Genomic DNA, 25,379 nt, shown 5'->3' on the forward strand with positions numbered 1-25,379 from the left:
ACAAGCCCAATCGCTCCAGCCTTTCAACATACGACAGTCCCGCCATTCCGGGAATTAACCTAGTGAACCTACGCTGCACGCCCTCCATAGCAAGAATATCCTTCCTCAAATTTGGAGACCAAAACTGCACACAGTACTCCAGGTGCGGTCTCACCAGGGCCCGGTACAACTGTAGAAGGACCTCTTTGCTCCTATACTCAACTCCTCTTGTTACGAAGGCCAACATTCCATTGGCTTTCTTCACTGCCTGCTGAACCTGCATGCTTCCTTTCATTGACTGATGCACTAGGACACCCAGATCTCGTTGAACTCCCCCTCCTCCTAACTTGACACCATTCAGATAATAATCTGCCTTTCTATTCTTACTTCCAAAGTGAATAACCTCACACTTACCTACATTAAACTGCATCTGCCATGTATCCGCCCACTCACACAACCTGTCCAAGTCACCCTGCAGCCTTATTGCATCTTCCTCACAATTCACACTACCCCCCAACTTAGTATCATCTGCAAATTTGCTAATGGTACTTTTAATCCCTTCGTCTAAGTCATTAATGTATATTGTAAATAGCTGGGGTCCCAGCACCGAACCTTGCGGTACCCCACTGGTCACTGCCTGCCATTCCGAAAGGGACCCATTTATCCCCACTCTTTGCTTTCTGTCTGTCAACCAATTTTCTATCCATGTCAGTACCCTACCCCCAATACCATGTGCCCTAATTTTGCCCACTAATCTCCTATGTGGGACCTTGTCGAAGGCTTTCTGAAAGTCGAGGTACACCACATCCACTGACTCTCCCTTGTCAATTTTCCTAGTTACATCCTCAAAAAATTCCAGTAGATTTGTCAAGCATGATTTCCCCTTCGTAAATCCATGCTGACTCGGAATGATCCCGTTACTGCTATCCAAATGCTCAGCAATTTCGTCTTTTATAATTGACTCCAGCATCTTCCCCACCACTGATGTCAGACTAACTGGTCTATAATTACCCGTTTTCTCTCTCCCTCCTTTCTTAAAAAGTGGGATAACATTTGCTATCCTCCAATCCACAGGAACTGATCCTGAATCTATAGAACATTGAAAAATGATCTCCAATGCTTCCACTATTTCTAGAGCCACCTCCTTAAGTACTCTGGGATGCAGACCATCAGGCCCTGGGGATTTATCAGCCTTCAGTCCCATCAGTCTACCCAAAACCATTTCCTGCCTAATGTGGATTTCCTTCAGTTCCTCCATCACCCTAGGTTCTCCGGCCCCTAGAACATTTGGGAGATTGTGTGTATCTTCCTCAGTGAAGACAGATCCAAAGTAACAGTTTAACTCGTCTGCCATTTCTTTGTTCCCCATAATAAATTCCCCTGCTTCTGTCTTCAAGGGACCCACATTTGCCTTGACTATTTTTTTCCTCTTCACGTACCTAAAAAAACTTTTGCTATCCTCCTTTATATTATTGGCTAGTTTACCCTCGTACCTCATCTTTTCTCCCCGTATTGCCTTTTTAGTTAACTTTTGTTGCTCTTTAAAAGAGTCCCAATCCTCTGTCTTCCCACTCTTCTTTGCTATGTTATACTTCCTCTCCTTAATTTTTATGCTGTCCCTGACTTCCCTCGTCAGCCACAGGTGTCTCTTACTCCCCTTAGAGTCTTTCCACCTCTTTGGAATAAATTGATCCTGCAACCTCTGCATTATTCCCAGGAATACCTGCCATTGCTGTTCTACCGTCTTCCCTGCTAGGGCCTCCTTCCAATCAATTTTGGCCAGCTCCTGCCTCATGCCTCTGTAATCCCCTTTGCTATACTGTAATACCGACACTTCCGATTTTCCCTTCTGCCTTTCCATTTGCAGAGTAAAACTTATCATGTTGTGATCTCTCCCTCCTTTCTTAAAAAGTGGGATAACATTTGCTATCCTTCAATCCACAGGAACTGATCCTGAATCTATAGAACATTGAAAAATGATCTCCAATGCTTCCACTATTTCTAGAGCCACCTCCTTAAGTACCCTGGGATGCAGACCATCAGGCCCTGGGGATTTATCAGCCTTAAGTCCCATCAGTCTACCTAAAACAATTTCCTGCCTAATGTGGATTTCCTTCAGTTCCTCCATCACCCTAGGTTCTCCGGCCCCTTGAACATTTGGGAGATTGTGTGTATCTTCCTCAGTGAAGACAGATCCAAAGTAACGGTTTAACTCGTCTGCCATTTCTTTGTTCCCCGTAATAAATTCCCCTGCTTCTGTCTTCAAGGGACCCACATTTGCCTTGACTATTTTTTTCCTCTTCACGTACCTAAAAAAACTTTTGCTATCCTCCTTTATATTATTGGCTAGTTTACCCTCATACCTCATCTTTTCTCCCCGTATTGCCTTTTTAGTTAACTTTTGTTGCTCTTTAAAAGAGTCCCAATCCTCTGTCTTCCCACCCTTCTTTGCTATGTTATACTTCCTCTCCTTAATTTTTATGCTGTCCTTGACTTCCCTTGTCTGCCACAGGTGTCTCTTACTCCCCTTAGAGTCTTTCCACCTCTTTGGGATAAATTGATCCTGCAACCTCTGCATTATTCCCAGGAATACCTGCCATTGCTGTTCTACCGTCTTCCCTGCTAGGGCCTCCTTCCAGTCAATTATGGCCAGCTCCTGCCTCATGCCGCTGTAATCCCCTTTGCTATATTGTAATACTGACACTTCCGATTTTCCCTTCTGCCTTTCCATTTGCAGAGTAAAACTTATCATGTTGTGATCACTGCCTCCTAATGGCTCTTTTACCTCTAGTCCCCTTATCAGATCAGGATCATTACACAACACTAAATCCAGAATTGCCTTCTCCCTGGTAGGCTCCAGTACAAGCTGTTCTAAGAATCCATCTCGAAGGCACTCTACAAACTCTCTTTCCTGGGGTCCTTTTCCAACCTGATTTTCCCAGTCTACCTGCATGTTGAAATCTCCCATAACCACCGTATCATTACATTTGTGACACGCCAATTTTAACTATTCAACCTGCACCCTATGTCGAGGCTACTGTTTGGGGGCCTATAGATAACTCCCATTAGGGTCTTTTTACCCTTACAATTCCTCATTTCTATCCATACTGATTCAACATCTCCTGATTCTATGTCACCCCTTGCAAGGGAATGAATATCATTCCTTACCAGCAGAGCAACCCCACCCCCTCTGCCCACCTGTCTGTCTTTTCTATACGTTGTGTACCCCTGAATATTCAGTTCTCAGCCCTGGTCCTCTTGTAGCCATATCTCAGTGATCCCTACAACATCATACTTGCCCATGACTAACTGAGCCTCAAGCTCATCCACTTTATTTTTTATACTACGCGCATTTAAGTACAACACTTTAACTTCTGTATTTACCTCCCCTCTCACATCGGTCACAAATGGCCCTGCCCTTAATCTCTTTTCCCCTCTAGAACTTCTGTTCCCATTCTTCCGAGAGTCTTCTGCAATATCTCCTGTATTCCCTTTAACCTCATCTTCATATTCACAATTTGTTAACCCCTCCCCCCCCACTACTTAGTTTAAAGCCACAGGTGTCGCACTAGCAAACCTGCCTGCCATAATGTTTGTCCCCCTGCTGTTAAGATGTAACCCGTCCCTTTTGTACAAGTCACCCCTAGCCCAGAAGAGATCCCAGTGGTCCAGAAATCTAAATCCCTGCTCTCTGCACCAGCCCCTCAGCCATAAATTCATACCCTCTATCTCTCTGTTCCTGGCCTCACCAGCACGAGGTACCGGTAGCAGTCCAGAGATAACCACCTTCGACGTCCTACTTCTCAGTCTTTTTCCTAACTCTCTAAACTCCCGCTGTAGCACCTCCTTCCTCTTCCGCCCGACGTCATTCGTGCTCACGTGCACCACGACTTCAGGTTGATCGCCTTCCCTCACTAGGATTTTCTGAAGCCGGTCCGTGATGTGCTGAACCCTGGCACCAGGGAGGCAACAGACCATCCTCAAGTCCCTCCTGCTGCCACAGAATCTTCTGTCCGTCCCTCGGATGATGGAGTCACCCACCACTACGGCTCTTCCTGACTTCGGTCTCCCCTGTCGAGTATCCTTGCCAACAGGTCCGCCACTCGGACTGGAAACGTCTTCTGCCCCGACAGTTCCCAAGAGGGTATACCTATTTGCAATAGGCACAGCCACTGGGGTCTCCTGTAGTCCATGTCCACTAACCCCTGAAACAGTCTCCCACCTTCGCTCGACCTGGACCCTTGGCGTGACAGCCTCACAATAGCTCCTGTCGAGGAAATTCTCGCATTCCCGGATGGCCCTGAGGTCATCCAACTGCCTCTCCAACTCCACCACACGTCCATTCAGGAGCTGCACGCGGGGGGTGACAGAGCACCCCGTCTCTGGGTGATGGGGAACGGGTTTGCTGCTGTCCCGTCTCTGTGGCAGATGTGACCAGATGTGTCCATGGTCCCAGATCCCACAGTTTACGACAAGATCCTTGTGGAACATGGAACAGTTCCCACTTTGTCCGTGCTGTCGGGGTCTGGGGAGAAGGCAGGAACGGGGGTACCGACTGTGGATGATCAGCCATGATCAGGGCGAATGGCAGTGCTGGCTCAAAGGGCCGAATGGCCTCCTCCTGCACCTATTGACTATTGTCTGTTGTTGCTCTATGGAAACCTGTAATTTATACAAAGTCTGGTCACTGATCCAGTGGATGTTTGTTCTGCACGTTTTTGTGCAGCTTGTGATGATTTTGTAAAATGCACTTTGTACATAATAAAACAGATTTATTTAGTCATGTAGGCCTGTGCCTGATGTAATCAAGGCCATTGGTGGTTCATCGTTCTGTGTACTGATTGAGAATGATCAGCCATGATCACATTGAATGGCGGTGCGTACAGGCTCGAAGGGCCGAATGGCCTCCTCCTGCACCTATTGTCTATTGTCGCCTCCAGCGAGCGACCATTCAAGCCGTTAATGATTGTTTAAACAAATAACACACGCCCACAATTCAATATAATAGGTGGTAGAAGGTTCACCAGATTGATCCCTGGGATGGCAGGACTGCAGGCAGTGAAGAAAGCGAATGGTATGTTGGCATTCATAGCAAGAGGATAAAAGTATAGGAGCAGAGAGGTTCTGCTGCAGTTGTACAGGGCCTTGGTGAGACCACACCTGGAGTAGTGTGTACAATTTTGGTCTCCTAATCTGAGGAAAGACATTCTTGCCATAGAGGGAGTACAGAGAAGGTTCACCAGATTGATTCCTGGGATGGCAGGACTTTCATATGAAGAAAGACTGGATAGACTCGGCTTGTACTCGCTGGAATTTAGAAGATTGAGAGGAGATCTTATCGAAACGTATAAGATTATTAAGGGGTTGGACACGTTAGAGGCAGGAAACATGTTCCCAGTGTTGGGGGAGTCCAGAACCAGGGGCCACACAGTTTAAGAATAAGGGGTCGGCCATTTAGAACTGAGATGAGGAAAAACTTTTTCAGTCAGAGAGTTGTGAATCTGTGGAATTCTCTGCCTCAGAAGGCAGTGGAGGCTAATTCTCTGAATGCATTCAAGAGAGAGCTAGATAGAGCTCTTAAGGATAGCGGAGTCAGGGGGTGTGGGGAAGAGTCGGCTGGGCATTTCCCACCGCGTCATGCGGGATGCGCGTGCCCGCGCCTCTGGGCAGCAGCCCCCACCTTCGGGATGCGCGTTCCCGCGCCGGGGAGGATAAGGACGAGGGGGGGGGGGGGGGGGGGGGAAGGAGGAGGAAGTAAAGCAGCACCAGCACCAATAGTAGCAGCGCTACAGCAGCACCGCAGCCCCCACCTGCGGGATGTGCGTGGGTGTGGGATCGGTTGAGAAGCAAGCAGCAGCCTCAACCGATCCCAACACAACACAACACAACTCCCCGCCCCTATCTGCACGATGTATATGTGTCTGTCTCCCGGTGAAGCAGAACGTGCAGATAAAGCAGCAGCAAGAACAGCACGCTTTAATCCAACAAGGTAATTATAGAAAAACAGTTTAATTGCAAAGTATAAATAACAACGTCGGCCCCTCACTCACTCGGGGTGTGTGTGGTGTTTGTGTGGGTGGTGTTTGTGTGGGTGGTGTTTGTGTGGGTGGTGTTTGTGTGGGGTGTGTGTGTGTGTGGTGTGTGTGTGTGGGGTGTGTGTGTGTGGGGTGTGTGTGTGTGTGGTGTTTGTGTGTGTGGTGTGTGTGTGGGGTGTGTGTGAATTATAGAAAAACGCGTTAATTACAAAGCATAAATAACAAGGTCGGCTCTTCACCCACTCAATAGACGCAGGAGCAGGCCATTCGGCCCTTCGAGCCTGTACGCACCGCCATTCAATGTGATCATGACTGATCATTCTCAATCAGTACCCCGTTCCTGCCTTCTCCCCATACCCCATGACTCCGCTACAATAAGAGCTCTATCTAGCTCTCTCTTGAATGCATTCAGAGAATTGGCTTCCACTGCCTTCTGAGGCAGAGAATTCCACAGATTCACAACTCTCTGACTGAAAAAGTTTTTCCCCGTCTCCGTTCTAAATGGCCCACCCCTTATTCTTAAACTGTGTGGCCCCTGGTTCTCGACTTCCCCCAACATTGGGAACATGTTTCCTGCCTCTTACGTGTCCAACCCTTTAATAATCTTATACGTTTCGATAAGATCCCCTCTCATCCTTCTAAATTCCAGTGTGTACAAGCCTAGCCGAAGGGCCTGTTTCCGCGCTGTGTCTAAACGAAGCTCCATTTTCACGGCTGTGTGGGTCTGTCTCCTCCAGGGTCCAGGTGTCGTTGGGCGATCATTCCCGCCGTGATCCTTCTCGTCCTAGCCGTACTGGGAGTCTGGGCATCGTATCTCTGCAGCAACCCCCACACCGTGCCGTGAGTATCCCCTTGTCCCTCCCCCCTCACCGCCCCTCCCCCTCTCCCCTTGTCCCTCCCCCCCCTCACCGCCCCTCCCACCTGTATTGAATGTGTAACCTCCGGAAATGTCGGATGGGTTTGTTTAAAAAAGATGTTTTGTAAATGATATTTATTACTTGAATAAAGTATTTTTTGATATAAAAAAAAACAAAAACCGCCCCTCCCACCATCTCCGTCCCATCCCCTCTCTTCATCCCCGTCCCGTCCCCCCCCCCTCTCCGTCCCCCTTCCTTTCCTTCCCCCCTCTCTCCGTCTCCTCCCCCCCCCTCTCTCGGTCGCCACCTCTTTTCCCTCTAACCCCCCGTCTCACTGCCCCTCCCCCCGTCCCTTCCCCCTCTCCCGGTTAACATTGTGGGGTCACGCTGCCCCGGCAGTGAACGGGATGGATGGGCCGCGAGCCCAGTCACTAACACAGGACTCTCTCTCTCTCCCCCCCTCCTCTCTCCCACCCCCTCCCCCCTTCCTCCCCCTCTCTCCCCCTCTCTCTCCCCCCCTCCCTCTCTCTCTCCCGCAGGGATGATGAGCGGGGTTGAATGGGACCGGGAGAGTTGCAGAGTGGGGACCGCTGTACGCGGGGGGGTAACAGAGCACCCCATCTCTGAGTGACGGGGAACGGGTTTGCTGCTGTCCCGTCTCTGTGCCAGATGTGACCAGATGTGTCCGTGGTCCCAGATCCCAAAGTTTACGACAAGACCCTTGTGGAACATGGAACAGTTCCCACTTTGTCCGTGCTGTCGGGGTCTGGGGAGAAGGCAGGAACGGGGTACCGACTGTGGATGATCAGCCATGATCACGGCGAATGGCGGTGCTGGCTCGAAGGGCCGAATGGCCTACTCCTGCACCTATTGTCTGTTGTTGCTCTTTGGAAACCTGTAATTTATACAAAGTCTGGTCACTGATCCAGTGGATGTTTGTTCTGCACGTTTTTGTGCAGCTTGTGATGATTTTGTAAAATGCACTTTGTACATAATAAAACAGATTTATTTAACACCTGCTGCCTGTCATGTAAGCCTGGGCCTGATGTAATCAAGGCCATTGGTAGTTCATCGTTGTATGTGGACAGACATACAGTGACAGGCTCCTGTCTCTGTGTTATCCAGTTAAGTTCAACAGGCAGGACTGACATTTGATGAAGGAATGTATTTCACAAAATGCTGGAGTAACTCAGCGGGTCAGGCAGCATCTCAGGAGAGAAGGAATGGGTGACGTTTCGGGTCGAGACCCTTCTTCAGACTTTGCATCAGTCTGAAGAAGGGTCTCGACCCGAAACGTCACCCATTCCTTCCCTCCTGAGATGCTGCCTGACCCGCTGAGTTACTACAGCATTTTGTGAAATAAGTGCCTTTGTAGGGGTTTCGTTCCCTTTGCTCCACTTTGGGCCCAACTGCCCGAGTGATTCTCTCCCTCGACGGTGGGTCAAACAGCCACCCCGGCCACCACTCCACTCGAGCGGTTCCCAAGAGACAATACAAAAGGGAGTTACTGCAGCATTTTGTGAATAAATCGATTTGTACCAGCATCTGCAGTTATTTTCTTATACAAAAGGGAGAGTGGGCGTTTCGAGGCGCCCGGATTCCCCTGGGTTCTAGACCTCGGAATTATGGTGGGATATGATAAAAGGTTGACTTGACCAGAGCGTTCTGATGAGAGAAAACAGAGACCCAGACGGACTCAAAGCGAGTCTAAAATTTACAGGCTTTATTAAACAAATGGAAAATCAAATCTCACCAATACTACATAACACGTGACTAAACTTATGCTTTAAACTAAGACTATGGAAAGAACATTATCGGGCATGTCGTAAAAACTTACTTTACACAATTTAATTACAAATACACCCCACCCCCCTCTCCTTCTTCTCACAACCTCTATCCTATTTCGGGAACTTCACCAGGTCGTCTGGGGTACTTACAGCTAGATCGATGCAGGGTCAGGAGACTTTTTTTTTTCTTTCTTTTTTTTTTATATCAAAAAATACTTTATTCAAGTAATAAATATCATTTACAAAACATATTTTTTAACAAGCCCATCCGACATTTCCGGAGGTTACATTCGATACAGGCATTCACTTAGACATTTACTTACATTTACAGACATTTACCCAGTATCCCTATATTTGGAGGGGCGTCTCTCTCCCCCACACCCTGCCCCCATGTCCAGCAGCGGAAGGACTCTAGACTGTGTTCCTCCCTCACAGGGCCTTAGCGTTGGCTGCACCAAGCTTCAGTGCGTCCCTCAGCACGTACTCCTGCAGTCTGCAGCGGGCCAGTCGGCAACATTCCTTGACTGACATCTCGCTCCGCTGGGAGGCCAACAAAGCTCGGGCAGACCAAAGAGCGTCTTTCACCGAGTTGATGACCTTCCAGCAGCACTCGATGTCAGTCTTGGAATGCGTCCCTGGGAACAGTCCGTAGATCACAGAGTCCTCTGTGACGGAGCTGCTCGGAATGAATCGTGACAGGGACCCCTGCAGACCTCTCCAGACTCTCTTGGCAAATCCACACTCTGTGAAGAGGTGGGCCACCGTCTCCTCTCCGTAGCAGCCGTCCCGGAGGCAGCGTGCGCTGGTAGTGAGGTTCCGGCGGTGCAGGAAGGATCTGACTGGGAGGGCTCCCCTCACCGCCAGCCAAGCCAGGTCTTGGTGCTTGTTGGTTAGTTCTGGCGATGAGGCATTTTGCCAGACAAGCTGGGCAGTCTGCTCTGGGAACCATGCCACAGGATCCATGGAGTCATTCCCCTGCAGTGCCTGCAGGACGTTCCGTGTTGACCACTGCCCGATGGACTTGTGGTCAAAGGTGTTGGTCCGGAAGAACCTTTCCACAAACGACAGATGGTGCGGCAATGTCCAGCTGACTGGCACATTGCGTGGCATCTGCGCCAGGCCCATCCTTCGCAACACCAGGAACAGGTAGAACCTCAGCAGGTAGTGGCACTTGCCGCCCACGTGCCTTGGCTCTACGCTCCGCCTGACGCAGCCACACACAAAGGCGTCCATCAGGGTGAATGCGACGTTGGGCACGCTTTTACCCCCATTGTCTGTCGACTTGTACATTGTGGCCCGTCGCACCCGGTCCATCCTCGACCCCCAGATGAAGCGGAAGACCCTGTGGCGTAGAAGTGGGGGGGGGGGGGGGGGGGGACGGACAGGCCACACTTGCGCCAAGTAGAGGAGCCCCGAGAGCACCTCACACCTGATGACCAGATTTTTCCAGGAAAAAATAATACAAGAGAAAAATAACGCTGAATTCACTGAACTTGCAACTTTGTCGGCGCCAGAAACGTGGCGACTCTCTCTGTACCGCCCAGGTGAGGTCTGTATTTTACCGGTTTGACTGCAAAATCAAAGCATTTCACCGTCCCGAGGTACATGTGACAATAGCGTATAATTGAATCACTGCGCTGAATTCAAGTTTGCACATGAGACTGTTAAATAAAATAACAGTGTTTGCTGTAGAAGTAATGTTATTGTGCAGCCTAATGTAATGAACAATTCACGATGGGAAACACTGATGTATTTAGTTTAAGGGAATGAAATTCACCTGCAGCTGATTGCAAATGACATCCACTTTGTGGTCAGGGCTGTGATTGACGGGGCTGAGCTCCGCCTCAGCCCTGCCCCGCCCCTTTCATTTACCGCGGGTTCTGCAGCAGCCGCCGCGGCGGCTCCACAGCTCCGGCTCCCCAGGGTCCTAAAGCCCCCGCCAAATTATAGTCCAGCCTCACCTACCCCCTCTGTTAGCTTGTTCCAGGCACCCACGACCTTCTGTGTCAAAATGTTGTTCCTCAGGTTCCCGATTAAATCTTGCACCTCTCACCACAAACCTGTGTCCTCTAGTTCTCGATTCCACTTCTCCGGGTAACAGACTGTGCATTAACCCTGTCTATTCATCTCTTGCTCTTATGCACTTCAGCCTCCTGCGCTCCAATTAATAAATCCGTCCCTGCCCAACCTCTCCCTTTCGCTCTGACCCTCAAATCCTGGCACCATCTTCGTGAATCCACTCTGCAGTTTTTTTCCAACTTTTAATCGTGCCTTGCACGAACCCCAAGCGCTACTCTCCGCTTTCGTCTATATTCAGGACAGTTTAATGTGTAACTGACCCCTCCCTGTGGGAGAGAGCGGGGGAACCCTCCATAGTTTCCACGGGTGGATTTGTCTCCTTCCTTTGAAATGGTCGTAACGATGGTGACCCTCGGGTGCTCTGGCCGGCGCTCCTCTTCTCCGGGGAAGGCAGACATTGATGGTGAATCTCACCAGCGCCTTCAGTGCACCTGCACAACCTTTGGCCTTCTGAGGAGAAGAGTGTTTGAAGATCAAGACACAATTCGGAAGTCCCCAAATAATTTTGTCACACACCTTCTGTCTTTTCATCTCTGGCCTTTGTGCAACAGTCTGCCCATCAACTCTCCTCCCCGTCAACTGTGTCAACCTATTACCAGCCAGGTTTTGTCCTGCCCCCTTCCTCCGTTACAGGGTCGGGACCCTTGTTTGGTATGAGGAAGGATTTCCAAGAGCTACATGTCTGTTATATCAGAGTGAATGAATTGTTATTTATGTCGCTCGGAAGGACTGACTCGGGAGGTGTAAATAGGAGGGAGGAATAAAATCGGAAATTACTTGAAGGGAGAAGAATAAAGCTGAATGTTGGGAGTGGGAGATACAATGGGTCTCTCGGTGTTGTTGGTGGCCATGTAGAACTAGAACAGGCTCTTCGGCCCACATAAAACGCGGAACAGTACAATGCCAAGCTAATCTCTGTTTCCTCTAGTTGCTCCGGTTTTCTCCCACATCCCAAAGACGTGCGGGTTTGTAGGTTAGTTGGCCCCTGTGAAGTAGCGCCTGCTGTTTAGAGTGTGGATGAGAAAGTGGGATAACATAGAACTGGTGTGAACGGGTGATCGATGGTCGGCGTGGATTCAGTCCCCCCACCAACTGGTCGTTGTACTAGTTTCGCTGTCGTTCTGGTGAATTTCATGTCCTGTAACTCGTTTTCACCGAGCTCACAGCCAACAATGGCCTGTTTCCTTTATCATCGTTATTTGTTTTCGCGTCTTTCTTTCATTTGTTCAAAATCTTTGTATCACCGTCGATATCTCTCATTTCTCTTTCCCATGACTCTAAATCTGAAGAAGGGTCTCGACCCGAAACGTCTCCCATTCCTTTTCTCCAGAGATGCTGCCTGACCCGCTGAGTTACTCCAGCTTTTTGTGTCTATATTCGAGGGGCCGAAAGGCCTGTTTCCGTGCTGTATCTCTGCACCAAACCGTGTTCTGTTAATCGGTAACAGGACTGTTTGCACATCTTGGTTCTGCCACCAGATGGCAGCAACGCCACGCGGTGCGACCACAGACCAGCTGTAACTTTGAGAATTAACTTTGACAATTGCAGAAACAGCGGGAATCTGATTTAATAAGTGACTTTTGTGACCTGTTACCACACCTGCGGCCCAAACCAAATGCATGGCTTAAAACGTTGAGGCTTTAAAATGTGGAATAGAAGCAAAAATAGCCCCAAATACTCAGCAGGTCAGGCAGCAACAGCAAGGTGAAACAGACCTTACATTTCAGTTCTAATACTGATAATAATAATAATAATAATAATAATAATAATAATATTCATTTATTGTCATTGCAACGAGTACAACGAAATTAAAAAAATAGCCAATCCTGACGGTGCGTACAAACATATATGCAATAAATGCAAAAACAAATAAATACATAAATACAATTAAATACAATTACATTAAGTACAAGATTTTTTAACGGTGTTGCCTAGTGCAAAGGTAGTGTTCAGTTCTCGTATGGCCCTGGGGTAAAAACTGTTCTTAAGTCTGTTTGTTCGGGATTTGATCGACCTGAAACGTCGACCAGAGGGCAGATGAACAAACAGACGGTGGCCGGGGTGGGATGGGTCTTTTATTATTTTGCCTGCTCTACTGAGGCAGCGTAGGCTGAACAGGTGCTCCAGGGAGGGCAGTGAGCAGCCGATGATCTTCTGGGCCGTCGTGATGACCCTCTGAAGGGCCTTCCTGTCCTTTTCTGAGCAGCTGGCATACCATGTGGTTATGCAGTATGCCAGCACACTCTCGATGGAGCAGCGATAGAAGGACAACATGAGCTTCTCCTGCAGGTTGGTTTTCCTGAGGATCCTCAGGAAGTGGAGTCTCTGCTGTGCCTTCTTTACTGTGGTGATGGTGTTGGTAGACCAGGTGAGATCCTCTGCGATGTGCGTACCCAGGAACCTGAAAGCTGGTACCCTTTCCACACAGACCCCATTGATGTAGAGTGGGTCGTAATCTCCACTGGTTTTCCTAAAGTCAATTATAAGTTCCTTTGTTTTGGAGGAGTTCAGGACCAGATTGTTCACTGAACACCATGCTGCCAGCCTTTGGATTTCATCCCTATAGGCTGTCTCATCTCCTTCTGAGATAAGTCCAACCACAGTCGTGTCATCCGCGAACTTGATGATGGTGTTCAACCCGAGTCATTAACTCCGTTTCTTTCTCTACAAACGCTAACCAACCTACTGAGTATTTCTTGCATCTTACTGTCTGTCTTCATTTTGGATTTTCAGCATCTGGGTTTTTATTTTATTTTTTCCAGTTCAATGGGCGATTGGAATGTGAGTCTGCCCATAAACTGCCAACAAAAAACAGAAAACATTGGCGGCATTATGGGGTATGTGGAAAGAGAAGGCTTAATATTTCTGAGGTACTGTGGAGCAGCGGGAAGTGCCGCTGCCTCAAGGCCAGGGACCCGGGTTCGATCCTGACCTCAGCTGCTGACTGTTCTAAGTTTGCACGTTCTCCTTGTGGCCTCGTGGATTTCCTCCGGGTGTTCTGGTTTCCACCCACAATCAAAGGACATCCCGGTTTGTATGTTTATTGGCCTTCTGTAAAAGCCCCAAGTGTGTGGGGAGTAGATGGGAAAATGGGACAACAGAGAATAAGTGTGAATTGATGACAGACACAAAAAGCTGCAGGAATTCAACGGGTCTGACAGCATCTCAATAGAAAAGGAGTGAATTGGTGATCGATGGGCCTGTTTCCATGCTGTATGTCTAAAGTAAAGTAAGGTCCACTGTAAACTTCTCTCTCGTCAGAAAAATAACCTTCAACTACCACGCAACAGAGAAAACAAGGCAGAGATCAGTGCAGCACAAGAACAGACCCTTCAACCCCTAATGACCAGCTGATGGAAAGACCGTTCAGAAGCCTGATAACAGAGGGGAGGAGGCTGCTCCTGAGACTGGCAGTGCGCCCTTCCAAGGTTCTGCACCTTCTGCCCAACAAGAGCAGGGAGAAAAGGGAATGGCCGGGGTGGGACGTATTTGATTATGTTGTCTGCTTCTCCGAGACAGAAATAAGTGCAGATGGTGTCTGGTCTGGGCCTCATCCACAATTCTGTGAAATTTCTTTTCCCAAACCAGGCTGTGACGCAAACCGACAGTGCGCATTCACTAGTACATGGTGAATCATGGAGGTTTGCCAGAGTAATAGAATAATAGAGTGAGACAGCAGCCAACATGTTCCAGCTACACTAGTCCCAGCTTTTGGTCCATATCACTCCAAACCTGGCCCATCCATGTACCTGTCTAACTGCTCCTTAAATGATGGGATAGTCCCTGCCTCAACCACATCCTCTGGCAGTTTGTTCCACAAATCCACCACCCATTGTGCCAAAAAGTTACCCTTGAGGTTCTTATTAAATCTTTTCCCCTTCGCCTTAAACCTAAGTCGTCTGGTCCTCGAATCACCTACTCTGGGCAAGAGACTCTGTCCACCCAATCTATTCCTCTCATGACCTTATACAGCTCTATAAGATTACCCTTCATCCTCCTGCGCTCCAAGGAATAGAGTCGCAACCTACTCAATCTCTGCCTATAGCTCACACTGTCTTGTCCTGGCCACATGTTTGGCGACATGCCGAATTGCCTCAGTCCACTGATGAAGTACAGGTGTTGGTGCGGCGTCTTGGCTGTGTCTGCAGTGTGGTTGGTTCACCATAGATCGTTGATGATATTTACGCCAAGGAGCCTGATGCCCTTCACCATTTCCACTTCAGCGTGTTTGATGCTGACATGGGCTTGTCCTCCACTGCGCGTGCTGGTGGAGTGCCTGCCCCAATCAGGCTTCAACTGCTTCAGACGCTGATGGGAAGTCAACAAGTCTGAGCGTTGTGCAATTCTAAACATCCCCATCTGTGACGAACGGCGGTTTATCGACAATGCAACGTCCTGTTATTGCAATAATGAGTGCGCATGATCAGAGGGAAAGAGGTTTTACGAGGATGTTGCCAGGTCTCGAGGGCCCGAGCTATCAGGAGAGGTTGAGCAGGCTGGAACTCTCTACCTTGGTGCGCAGGGGGATGAGGGATGACCTTAGAGAGGACTAAAAAACCACGAGAGGAACAGATCGGGCAGGTGTACAGTCTCTTGCCAAGAGTAGAGGAATCGAGAACCAGAGGATATAAGTTTAAGGTGAGGGTGGAAAGATTTAATAGGAACCTGAGGGGTAACACAATACAGGTGGTGGGTATATGGAACGAGCTACTGGAGGAGGTAGTTGGGCAGAGACTATCCCAACGTTTACGAAGTAGTTGGACAGATACAAGGATAGGGCAGGTTTAGAGGGATATGGGCCAAACGCGGGCACTGCAGGTCGGTCCAAGAACCTAATGGTTGTGGGGGAGGAGCTGGGAATGGGAGCTATAATGAACCTGTCGGTTTAGTTGATGGCCACAAAGAACTAGATCAGTCCCTTCAGCCCATATCAGACTATGCAATGCCACCACTCCAGCAGCACGTTCCAGGAAACCACCACCCTGTGTGATAAAACATGACCCTTGAAATTTGCCCCCACTGTGCTAAAATCTATGTCGTCTCGTTGGAACCGAGAAGGAAGGGGGGCGGCGCGGGGTCGCCTGCTGCCTCGTGCGGCGGGACCTGGTTCGCCGCTGCGGGGAAATATAGACAGTTCCATAAACATCTCGCAACTTTGTCGGCCCCAGAAACGTGGCGACTCTCTCTGTACTGCCTGGGGGAGGTCTGTATTTTACCTGATTGCATGCAAAAGCAAAGCATTTCACTGTCCAATGGTTCATGTGACAATCGAGTATAATTGGCTCATTGAGTTGAATTCAAGTTTGCAAATGAGACTGTAAAATGAAATAACAGTGTTTGATGTAGAAATAATATCATTGTGCAGCCTAAAACAATAAACAATTCACGATGGGAAACACTGATGTATTTAGTTTAAGGGAATGAAATTTACCCGCAGCTTACTGCATATAACATCCACTTGCTGGTCAGGGCTGTGATTGACGGGGCTGAGCTCCGCCTCCCCTCAGCCGTGCCCCGATACTGCAAGGATTCCGCAGCTGCGCGAAAGGGAACGCGTTTTGAACCAGGAAGTGGCGGAGAAAATGGCTTCGAAAGACCAGGTCGAGAGTTGGTCCGAGGAGGTAGTTTGTCCCATCTGCCTGGATTTCTTCACCGATCCGGTTATACTGGACTGTGGGCACAACTTCTGCCGCTCCTGTATCACACAGAGTTGGGACATGGAGGGGAGAAACTCCTGCCCGGAATGTAGAGAGGTGTTTACAGACCGCACCCTCAGGGTGAATCGGGCCTTGGCGAGACTGGCTGAGAAAGCTCGAACACTGAGCCTGAATCTCAAAGAGAAGGAAAGTAAACTTCACTGCGAGGAACATCGGGAAGAACTGAAGCTGTTTTGTGAAACTGACAAAAAGCTGATCTGTGTGATTTGTGCAGGTGGGCGGAAACACAGAGATCACCGCTTCATGCTGGTAGATGAAGCTGTTGAAATCTACAAGGTAAAAGCAAACCGATTTTGATGCTGCCTGTCCCAATGAGTTATGCCAGCATTTTGTGTCTGTTACTGTTTAATTCCTTCTTTATTGTCTAACACTTTTATTCTCTGATTTTCAAACACAATTCCAGGGTCAGGTGAAATCTTCCATCCAGTCTCTCACAAAATATAAATCAGGGATCCAGCAAATGGAGCAGCAACAGAAAGAGAAGATTTCTGGAGTTCTGGTGAGGCTTTTAAGTTTCGATTTCCTGATCTTGTGCAGGTTTGATCCCTGTGATGCGTGTAATAATAGGGCAGCGCAGTGACACAAGTAGTGCTGCTGTCTCCTAGTTCTGGTGAGCGGGTTCGATCCTGACCTCGGGCGCTGCCCGTGTGGTTCACGCCTTGTCCCTGTGATCGCGGCGGATTCCTTCCACGTCCCCAACAAAGATACTAGAAGAGCAAAATGAACCGCTCCTTCGAAATCTCGTCTACTGAAGTGTAGTACGTAACGTCATTTTAGTAAGCAAAACCGGCCTCTCGCTGTGTAATCAGTGTTGTGGGGGAACAGTATGTGCGATGATCCCATCAAAGTGCAGAAAATATCTCATCTATCAACTCACATTTTATTGTTATTTTTTTTTTTAAATGTTTTCCCCCTGCTAAATTTCTCTGGTTTTATTTTCTTACTGTTTCTGCCCATGCCCCTCCCATCCTTTCTCCCCAGTCCCCTCTTTTGTGCAGTTTCCCTTGTATTGCTCAAACACACACTCAGCACAAATTTAACTTATATATATAAGCACACATTCATATCTATACATATATATATAGATATAGATATATATATATATATATATATATATATATATATATATATATATACACACATAGATATATGTCTAGTTTCTTTCTAGTGATTTCCTCTAATTATTTGTTTAGCAACCTTTTTACTTTCAATCTCTCTCTCTCTTTTTCTCTGTGTGTATATATATATATATACAAACAAATATAAAATCAGTCATTCATACACTTCTCAGCACATGGTTCTCCCTATCATTATCACTGTTCTCTCTCATACATTTCATTGGGGCCTACCCATACACATTCGCAATCAGTGACATCAACCTTATATCCAGAAATCCTAATATTGTGAATAAAATAACTATGAACACATGTCAATATATTTGTTCATTATTTTCATTCTACATTAGTATAATAAAATGTAATGCTTACATACCTACACATACAGAAGTGCTAGCTTTAAACATGAGTAATGTACATTGCTACCATAGTTTAGTTGTGAATTTAACATATAATTGAGGGGGCTGGTGCAATATAGTGCTGACCCTCACTTTTGTGAAAAATGAGTTACATGTATTGACACAATACTTACCCTCTACCCTACAACCTGTAAAAAAATCATATTTAAATTCAACCGATAAGTTGGTCAAATAACAGGCATCACCTTGTTTTTTTTGTGATTTGTGGACTTTTCAAATGTGAATATCTCATAACGACCCATTTGAGGGTTAGCAGTATATTGCACCAATCCCCTTCAATTTTACATCATTCTTAAATGAACTTCATAAACAAGGATAACACAATAGACAATAGACAATAGGTGCAGGAGTAGGCCATTCAGCCCTTCAAGCCAGCACCGCCATTCAATGCGATCATGGCTGATCACTCTCAATCAGTACCCCGTTCCTGCCTTCTCCCCATACCCCCTCACTCCGCTATCCTTAAGAGCTCTATCCAGCTCTCTCTTGAAAGCATCCAACGAACTGGCCTCCACTGCCTTCTGAGGCAGAGAATTCCACACCTTCACCACTCTCTGACTGAAAAAGTTCTTCCTCATCTCCGTTCTAAATGGCCTACCCCTTATTCTTAAACTGTGGCCCCTTGTTCTGGACTCCCCCAACATTGGGAACATGTTTCCTGCCTCTAATGTGTCCAATCCCTAATTATCTTATATGTTTCAATAAGATCCCCCCTCATCCTTCTAAATTCCAGTGTATACAAGCCTAATTGCACCAGCCTTTCAACATACGACAGTCCCGCCATTCCGGGAATCAACCTAGTGAACCTACGCTGCACGCCCTCAATAACAAGAATATCCTTCCTCAAATTTGGAGACCAAAACTGCACACAATACTCCAGGTGCGGTCTCACCAGGGCCCGGTACAACTGTAGAAGGACCAACTGTAGAAAAAACACTTTTTATTTCTGTCATTCATGGTAAAATTTACATCATTTTATGTGCAAGATATACAGGGTTGTACTGTTTCGCATGTCAGCTAACCAATGAAATGATCAGGCCCAGATTTATACCAGCTCTTCACCTTCCCCCCCCCTTGTCTGGGGAAGGGTCCCAACATGAAACATCGCCCATCCTTTTTCTCCAGAAATGCTGCCTGACCCAGTGACTTACTCCACCACTGTGTCTATTTGAATTGGATTCATGCTTCTCTACCACATCAGGCAGCATTGGTCATTTTAATGGCTGTCAAGGATTTTTAACTAATCAATTCACCAATTCAAATTTTCATGGCTCTAAATATAAAGTTAAATGTCTTTTCAATTATATTGTGGATACAGTAGAGTTCTATTGTTTGGAAATGCCTAATCTCTGCTTCCATGACTTTTTAAAATAAAACAAAAAGAGATACAGCTCGAGGAGGTGAAAATAAAATTAACAGAGAAAGCAAAGAAGAACCGTTCATTAAATATGACCAATTGGCCTGATACGGATAGAGTGGATCTCCAGTGCAAATATTCTATCAGTAACATCCAAATTTTAAAGATCACGAAGCAGCAACTCTTCAAGAAATAATCATAGGTGTCAACCATCAACTTATCAAAGAAGTTGACCAAAAACATTTTATATACGAACAAATCGCAGAGAGTTGTGAACACAGCCCAGTCTGGCACACAGAATCTGCTTACTAAAATGGCGCTGAAATTTACCCATGACCAACTACGGTTTTAAGAGCCGGGTGGTCTATCTGGCTCCTCTAGTATCGTTGGTGCGAAATACATGCTGATTCAAAGGTCAATCGGTGACTGTAAATTATCCCTGCGGAGGTGGGTGGTGGGCGGATGAATGAGAATTAATGGGTACGTGAAAAGGAGTAGGCAGCAGGGTATTAAAGTCATAAGGAATAGCAGTAGAATGAGGCCATTTTGCCCATCACGTCTACGCCGCCATTCAATCATGGCTGACCTATCTCTCCCTCCTTACCCCATTCACCTGCCTTCTCACCATAATCTCTGAAACCTGTACTAATCAAGAATCTATCTATCTTTGCCTTAAAAATATCCATAGCCTTCTGTGGCAAACAATTCCACAGATTCACCACCCTCTGACTAAAGAAATTTCTATCTTCCAAAAAGAATGTCCTTTAATTCCGAGACTTTGACTTTGAGTCCTGGATTCTCCCATTAGTGGAAATATCCTCTCCACATCCATTCTATCCAAATCTTTCACTATTCTGTATGTTTCAATTAGGTCCCCCTCATTCTCCGAAACTTCAGCGGGTGCAGGCCCAGTGCTGACAAACGGTTACGTACTCATTCCTGGGATAATTCTTGTAAACCTCCTCTGGACTCTCTCTAGAGCCAGCACATCTTTCCTCAGATATGGTGCCCAAAATTGCTCACAATATTACAAATGTGGCCTTACCAGCGCCTTAAGGAGCCTCAACATTACATCCCTGGTTTTGTATACAAGCCCTCTTGAAATAAATGCTGGCACAGAGTTTGCTTTCCTTACTATCGATTCGACTTGCAGATTAACCTTTTGGGAATCCAACACCAGCACTCCCAAGTCCATTTGCACCTCCGTTCTCTGGATTCTCACCCCATCTGGAAACTTACCTATGCTTTATTCCTACTCTAAAAATGCATGACTCCACACTTTGAGATATTGATGAAATATTGAGCTTCACCTTTCATTTTACAGGAACAGTCACACAACCTTCAGTCCAAGATCACATCCCAGTTTGCTGAACAGCACCAGATTCTCACTGAGAAAGAGCAGCGTGTACTGGCAGATATCCGGGAGGAAGAGAAGAAGATTCTAAATGTAATGGAGAAAAATCTTCGAGAAATTGAAGAGAATTTAAATTCCATTCAGGAGGAACTCTGCAAGTTGCAGCAGCAGATGGATCAAAAGGACAGTGTGGTGTTTCTGAAGGTGAGGGGTTACACTACAGTCTGGTGAAGTGAAAGTGCAGTCACAAAATGGTGGGTGACATTTCTGAAATAAATGCTGCATTTACCAGTAATTGAGAACTGGGTAAATGTTTCATCTGTTCCAGTTGTTGTTGTTCCCAAACTAATTGGCCCTTCGAGCCAGCACCGCCATTCAATGTGATCATGGCTGATCATTCTCAATCAGTACCCCGTTCCTGCCTTCTCCCCATACCCCCTGTCTCCGCTATCCTGAAGAGCTCTATCTAGCTCTCTCTTGAATGCATTCAGAGAATTGGCCTCCGGTCTCCCAGGTTCTACACACCGCTCTCTCTCATCTGGACAACCAGGGGGGCTATGTGAGGATGCTGTTCATTGACTTTAGTTCAGCATTCAACACAATAGTCCCCAGCAGACTGGTTCAGAAGCTGCTGGAACTGGGGCTTAGCACCCCTCTGTGTGCCTGGGTCCTGGACTTCTCACCGCCAGGCCCCAAGTGGTCAGGATGGGGGAACACACATCTAGCTCCCTCACCCTAAACATAGGATCCCCCCAGGGCTACGTCCTTAGCCCCCTACTGTACTCCCTGTACACACATGACTGTGGGGCAGGTTCAGCTCAAACTCCATCATCAAGTTTGCTGATGACACTGGTGGTGGGCCGGATCTCCATCAACGATAAGAAGGCCTACCGGGAGGAGGTGGCTGATCTGGCACTCTGGTGTCAGGACAATAGCCTCCTCTTGAATGTCACTAAAACAAAGGAGCTGATTGTGGACTTCAGAAGGGCTAAACATCCAAGGACGTACAAGCCACTGGAGATAAATGGGTCTACTGTGGATAGGGTGAGCAGTTTTAAATACTTGGGAGTCTGCATCACAGAGGATCTGACGTGGGCAACGCACATTGCCGCACTGGTGGGTAAGGCAAAGCAGCGCCTTTACCACCTTAGACAACTGAGGAAATTCAGAGTGTCTCTGAGGATCCTTCATTGCTTCTACTCTGGGGCTGTAGAGAGCATCCTGTCCGGCAACATTACAGTCTGGTTTGGGAACAGCTCTGCCCAGGACAGGATGGCCCTGCAGAGAGTAGTGCGTGCGGCAGAACGCACCATGGGAACTACACTCGTCCCCCTGCAGGACCTATACATCAGGAGGTACAGATCCAGAGCAAGCAAGATCATGAGGGACCCCTGCCACCCCAGTAACGGACTGTTCCATATGCTACGATCAGGCAAACGCCTCCGCTGTCACGCTGTGAAAACGGAGAGGATGAGACAGAGTTTCTTCCCACAGGCCATCAGGACTGTCAACTTTTATAACCCCAGAGACTACATTTTTGTCTACACTATAGTAACTTATTAACTTTATTTATATGCTGTAACTGTAATTCTTTTTTGTGCACAATCCGCAGGCACCGCCACTTTCATTTCACTGCACATCGTGTATGTGTATGTGACAAATAAATTTGACTTGACTTGACACTGCCTTCCGAGGCAGAGAATTCCACAGATTCACAATTCTCTGACTGAAAAGGTTTTTCCTGATCTCAGTTCTAAATGGCCTACCCCTTATTCTTAAACTGTGGCCCCTTGTTCTGGACTCCCCCAACATTGGGAACATGTTTCCTGCCTCTAACGTGTCCAACTCCTTAATAATCTTATACATTTCGATAAGATCTCCTCTCATCCTTCTAAATTCCAGTGTATACAAGCCTAGTCGCTCCAGTCTTTCAACATATGATAGTCCCGCAATTCCGGGAATTAACCTAGTAAACCTACGCTGCATGCCCTCAATAGTAAGAATATCCTTCCTTAAGTTTGGAGAACAAAACTGCACACAGTACTCCAGGTGCGGTCTCACTAGGGCCCTGTACAACTGCAGAAGGACCTGTTTGCTCCTATACTCAACTCCTCTTGTTATGAAGGCCAACATTCCATTGGCTTTCTTCACTACCTGCTGTACCTGCGTGCTTCCGTGACTGATGCACTAGGACACTCAGATCTCGTTGTACGTCCCCTGTTTCTAACTTGACACCATCAGCAGTGGGCGGTCACCTTGGGGGAATTTGCTCTGTTTGTTTTACCCACCTTTGTTCACCATAGAATGACATCCCATTCTACATCATAGACAGGCCATTCGGCCCATCCTCCAGTCAAGATTTCTGCTCAAGTCAACGTCCCTCCCATCTACTCACCACATCCAGTAACAATACCTTGAATTCCAGGAGCGCTCACTTGTTTATCCCGCTTGCCCTTAAATTATCTCTGCTGTTGCTTCAGTCCCTCCAATGCAAGTCAGGTCCATATTCTCATGACTGCATTCCTTTCAGTATTTATTGAAGACCACGTTATATTTCAGCATTAATTTTTGCTCTCCCATCGATTAGAGATATTTCATCCCCCCCCCCATTTAAATCCACCGCTAAACTTAAATTCTATCTTATCATTCCTGACATCTTCTCCAGATAAAATCCGTCGACCTGCCCAGTCTTTGCATTGAGCTCCACCCTCTCAGTTATGGCATCATTCTCATGAACTCTCCTTGTGCTTTTCCCCATCGTTCTACATCTCTACGGCAACATCAGCTTTCTATTTGCATGGCAGTGGCGATAAGAGTTGGGAAATGGGAATTATCAGAGGGTTGTAGAAATGTGGAGAAATTCCCACTGTCTGGATGAGGACGTAACATCTCAGTCAATTGAGATTTGTGTTTTATTTCTTTCAGGAGGAAGCTGGTCACAAGCGAAGGTAGGACATGCTCTTGACGGAAACATTGTAAGTTTTTGTGGAACAGTTCAAAACATTTCTAATGCTCAGTTGATAACCGGCTGTTAAATATTCGCAGGGTTCGTGATGAAGCCAAACCACTGTCGGTGGTAGAGGATGCCTTGCCGATTGAAAAGTTTCATTGCCCTGTTTCATTCAACACGGCATTTAAAGAAACATCTGATGACTTCAAGCATGGTAAAGCTTATACCTTTTCCATTGTTCTTGTTCCTGACATCTATAAGTAATGCAGATGCGGATTTAAATCGAGGGTAGACATAATCAGCGGCAGGCAGCATCTCTGGAGAAAAGGAATGGGCGATGTTTCAGGTCGAGACCCTTCTTCAATCTGAAGAAGGGTCTCAACCCGAAACGTCGCCCATTCCTTTTCTCCAGAGATGCTGCCTGTCCCGCTGAGTTACTCCAGCATTTTGGGTCTAACTTCGATTGTGTCTATCTTTAAGTAATACTTAGATGCAATGATTAAAGGTATTTTAGGGAAATTGAAGATTTGATCTCCCACCAAGCTCATCTGCTGGGAAGCATCACAGAGTCAGAGAGTTTGGAACACAGCAACAGGCCCTTTGACTGGACGCGACCATGCCAACCAAGTTGCCCAACCAAGCTAGCCCCACTTGCCTGAGTCTGGCTCATATCCTTCCAAGTCTTTCTTATCCACGTATCTACCCAATTCTCTGTGAACTGTTGTAATTGAACCTGCCTCGACCACTTCCTCTGTCAGATCGTTCCACATCTACACTACCCACTGACTGAAACACCTGCTCCTCAGGTCCTTTTTATTGTTTCCACTCTCACCTTAAACTGATGCGCTCGAGGTTTAGACTCTCCGACCTTGGGTAAAGTATTGTGGCTAATCACCTTGTCTGTGCATCTTATACACATCGATAATGTCTCTCTGACAGGCTCCCAAGAAAAAATGTCCCAGTCTGAATAGTCTGTTCCAGGAATGAGTAGATTAACCTATGATGAGCGTTTGTCGGCATTGGGCCTGTATTCACCGGAGTTTAGAAGAATGAGGGGGGACCTCATTGAAAAGTACAGAATAGTGAAAGGCTTGGACAGAATGCATGTGGAGAGGATGTTTCCATTAGTGACAGAGTCTAGGACTAAAGGTCATAGCCTCAGAATTAAAGGATGTACTTTTAGGGAGGAGATAAGGGGAAAAGTTTTTAATCAGAGGGTGGTGAATTTGTGGAATTCATTGCCACAGAAGGCTGTGGAGGCCAAGTCAGTGAATATTTTTAAGGCAGATATAGCTGGATTCTTGATTAGTACAGGTGTCAGGTTATGGGGAGAAGAATGGGGTTAGGAGGGAGAGATAGATCAGCCATGATTGAATGGCGGAGTAGACTTGATGGGTCGAATGGCCTAATTCTAATACTTTCACTTATGACATTATGACCTTCTGACTGTCCAACTTCACCTGATCACCCAGCCCTTCAGACCTGATGAAGTTGTTGTAAATCCTTTTGCACCCACTCCAATTGACTGACAAACCCACCCTTCCCTTTGTCTCATCCTCCACTTAATAAAACACGGGAGCAGGTCATCTGGCCCCTCGTGTCTGCCCCGTTTCACTATGATCACGATGACTCCACCACACACCTACCTCCTCTTTAACAACCTCAAATTACCGCTCACCTCAATATCCTCTGCCTCCATATCTGAATAACCCACTTCACTCCCCCATCCC

General features: G+C 47.1%; 1 protein-coding gene and 1 long non-coding RNA gene across 2 annotated transcripts in view; both read left to right on the forward strand.

The window, feature by feature from the left end:
• The first annotated feature begins 5,849 nt into the window (after positions 1-5,849).
• On the forward strand, positions 5,850-7,782 carry LOC144602718 (uncharacterized). The gene is made up of 3 exons (XR_013548486.1): positions 5,850-5,968; positions 6,752-6,854; positions 7,411-7,782. It is a non-coding gene; the product is annotated as an uncharacterized LOC144602718 (long non-coding RNA).
• Positions 7,783-16,319: 8,537 nt separating this feature from the next.
• LOC144603170 (zinc-binding protein A33-like) overlaps positions 16,320-25,379 on the forward strand; it is a 42,861-nt gene continuing 33,801 nt past the window's right edge. The window contains exons 1-4 of the mRNA XM_078416337.1: positions 16,320-16,730; positions 16,858-16,953; positions 20,670-20,903; positions 23,625-23,647. Of these exons, the coding sequence (XP_078272463.1) occupies positions 16,320-16,730; positions 16,858-16,953; positions 20,670-20,903; positions 23,625-23,647 (764 nt within the window). The remainder of the gene's footprint in view (positions 16,731-16,857; positions 16,954-20,669; positions 20,904-23,624; positions 23,648-25,379) is intronic.

This window comes from Rhinoraja longicauda, chromosome 19 (genome assembly GCF_053455715.1).
Source record: "Rhinoraja longicauda isolate Sanriku21f chromosome 19, sRhiLon1.1, whole genome shotgun sequence".
NCBI lineage: Eukaryota > Metazoa > Chordata > Chondrichthyes > Rajiformes > Arhynchobatidae > Rhinoraja > Rhinoraja longicauda.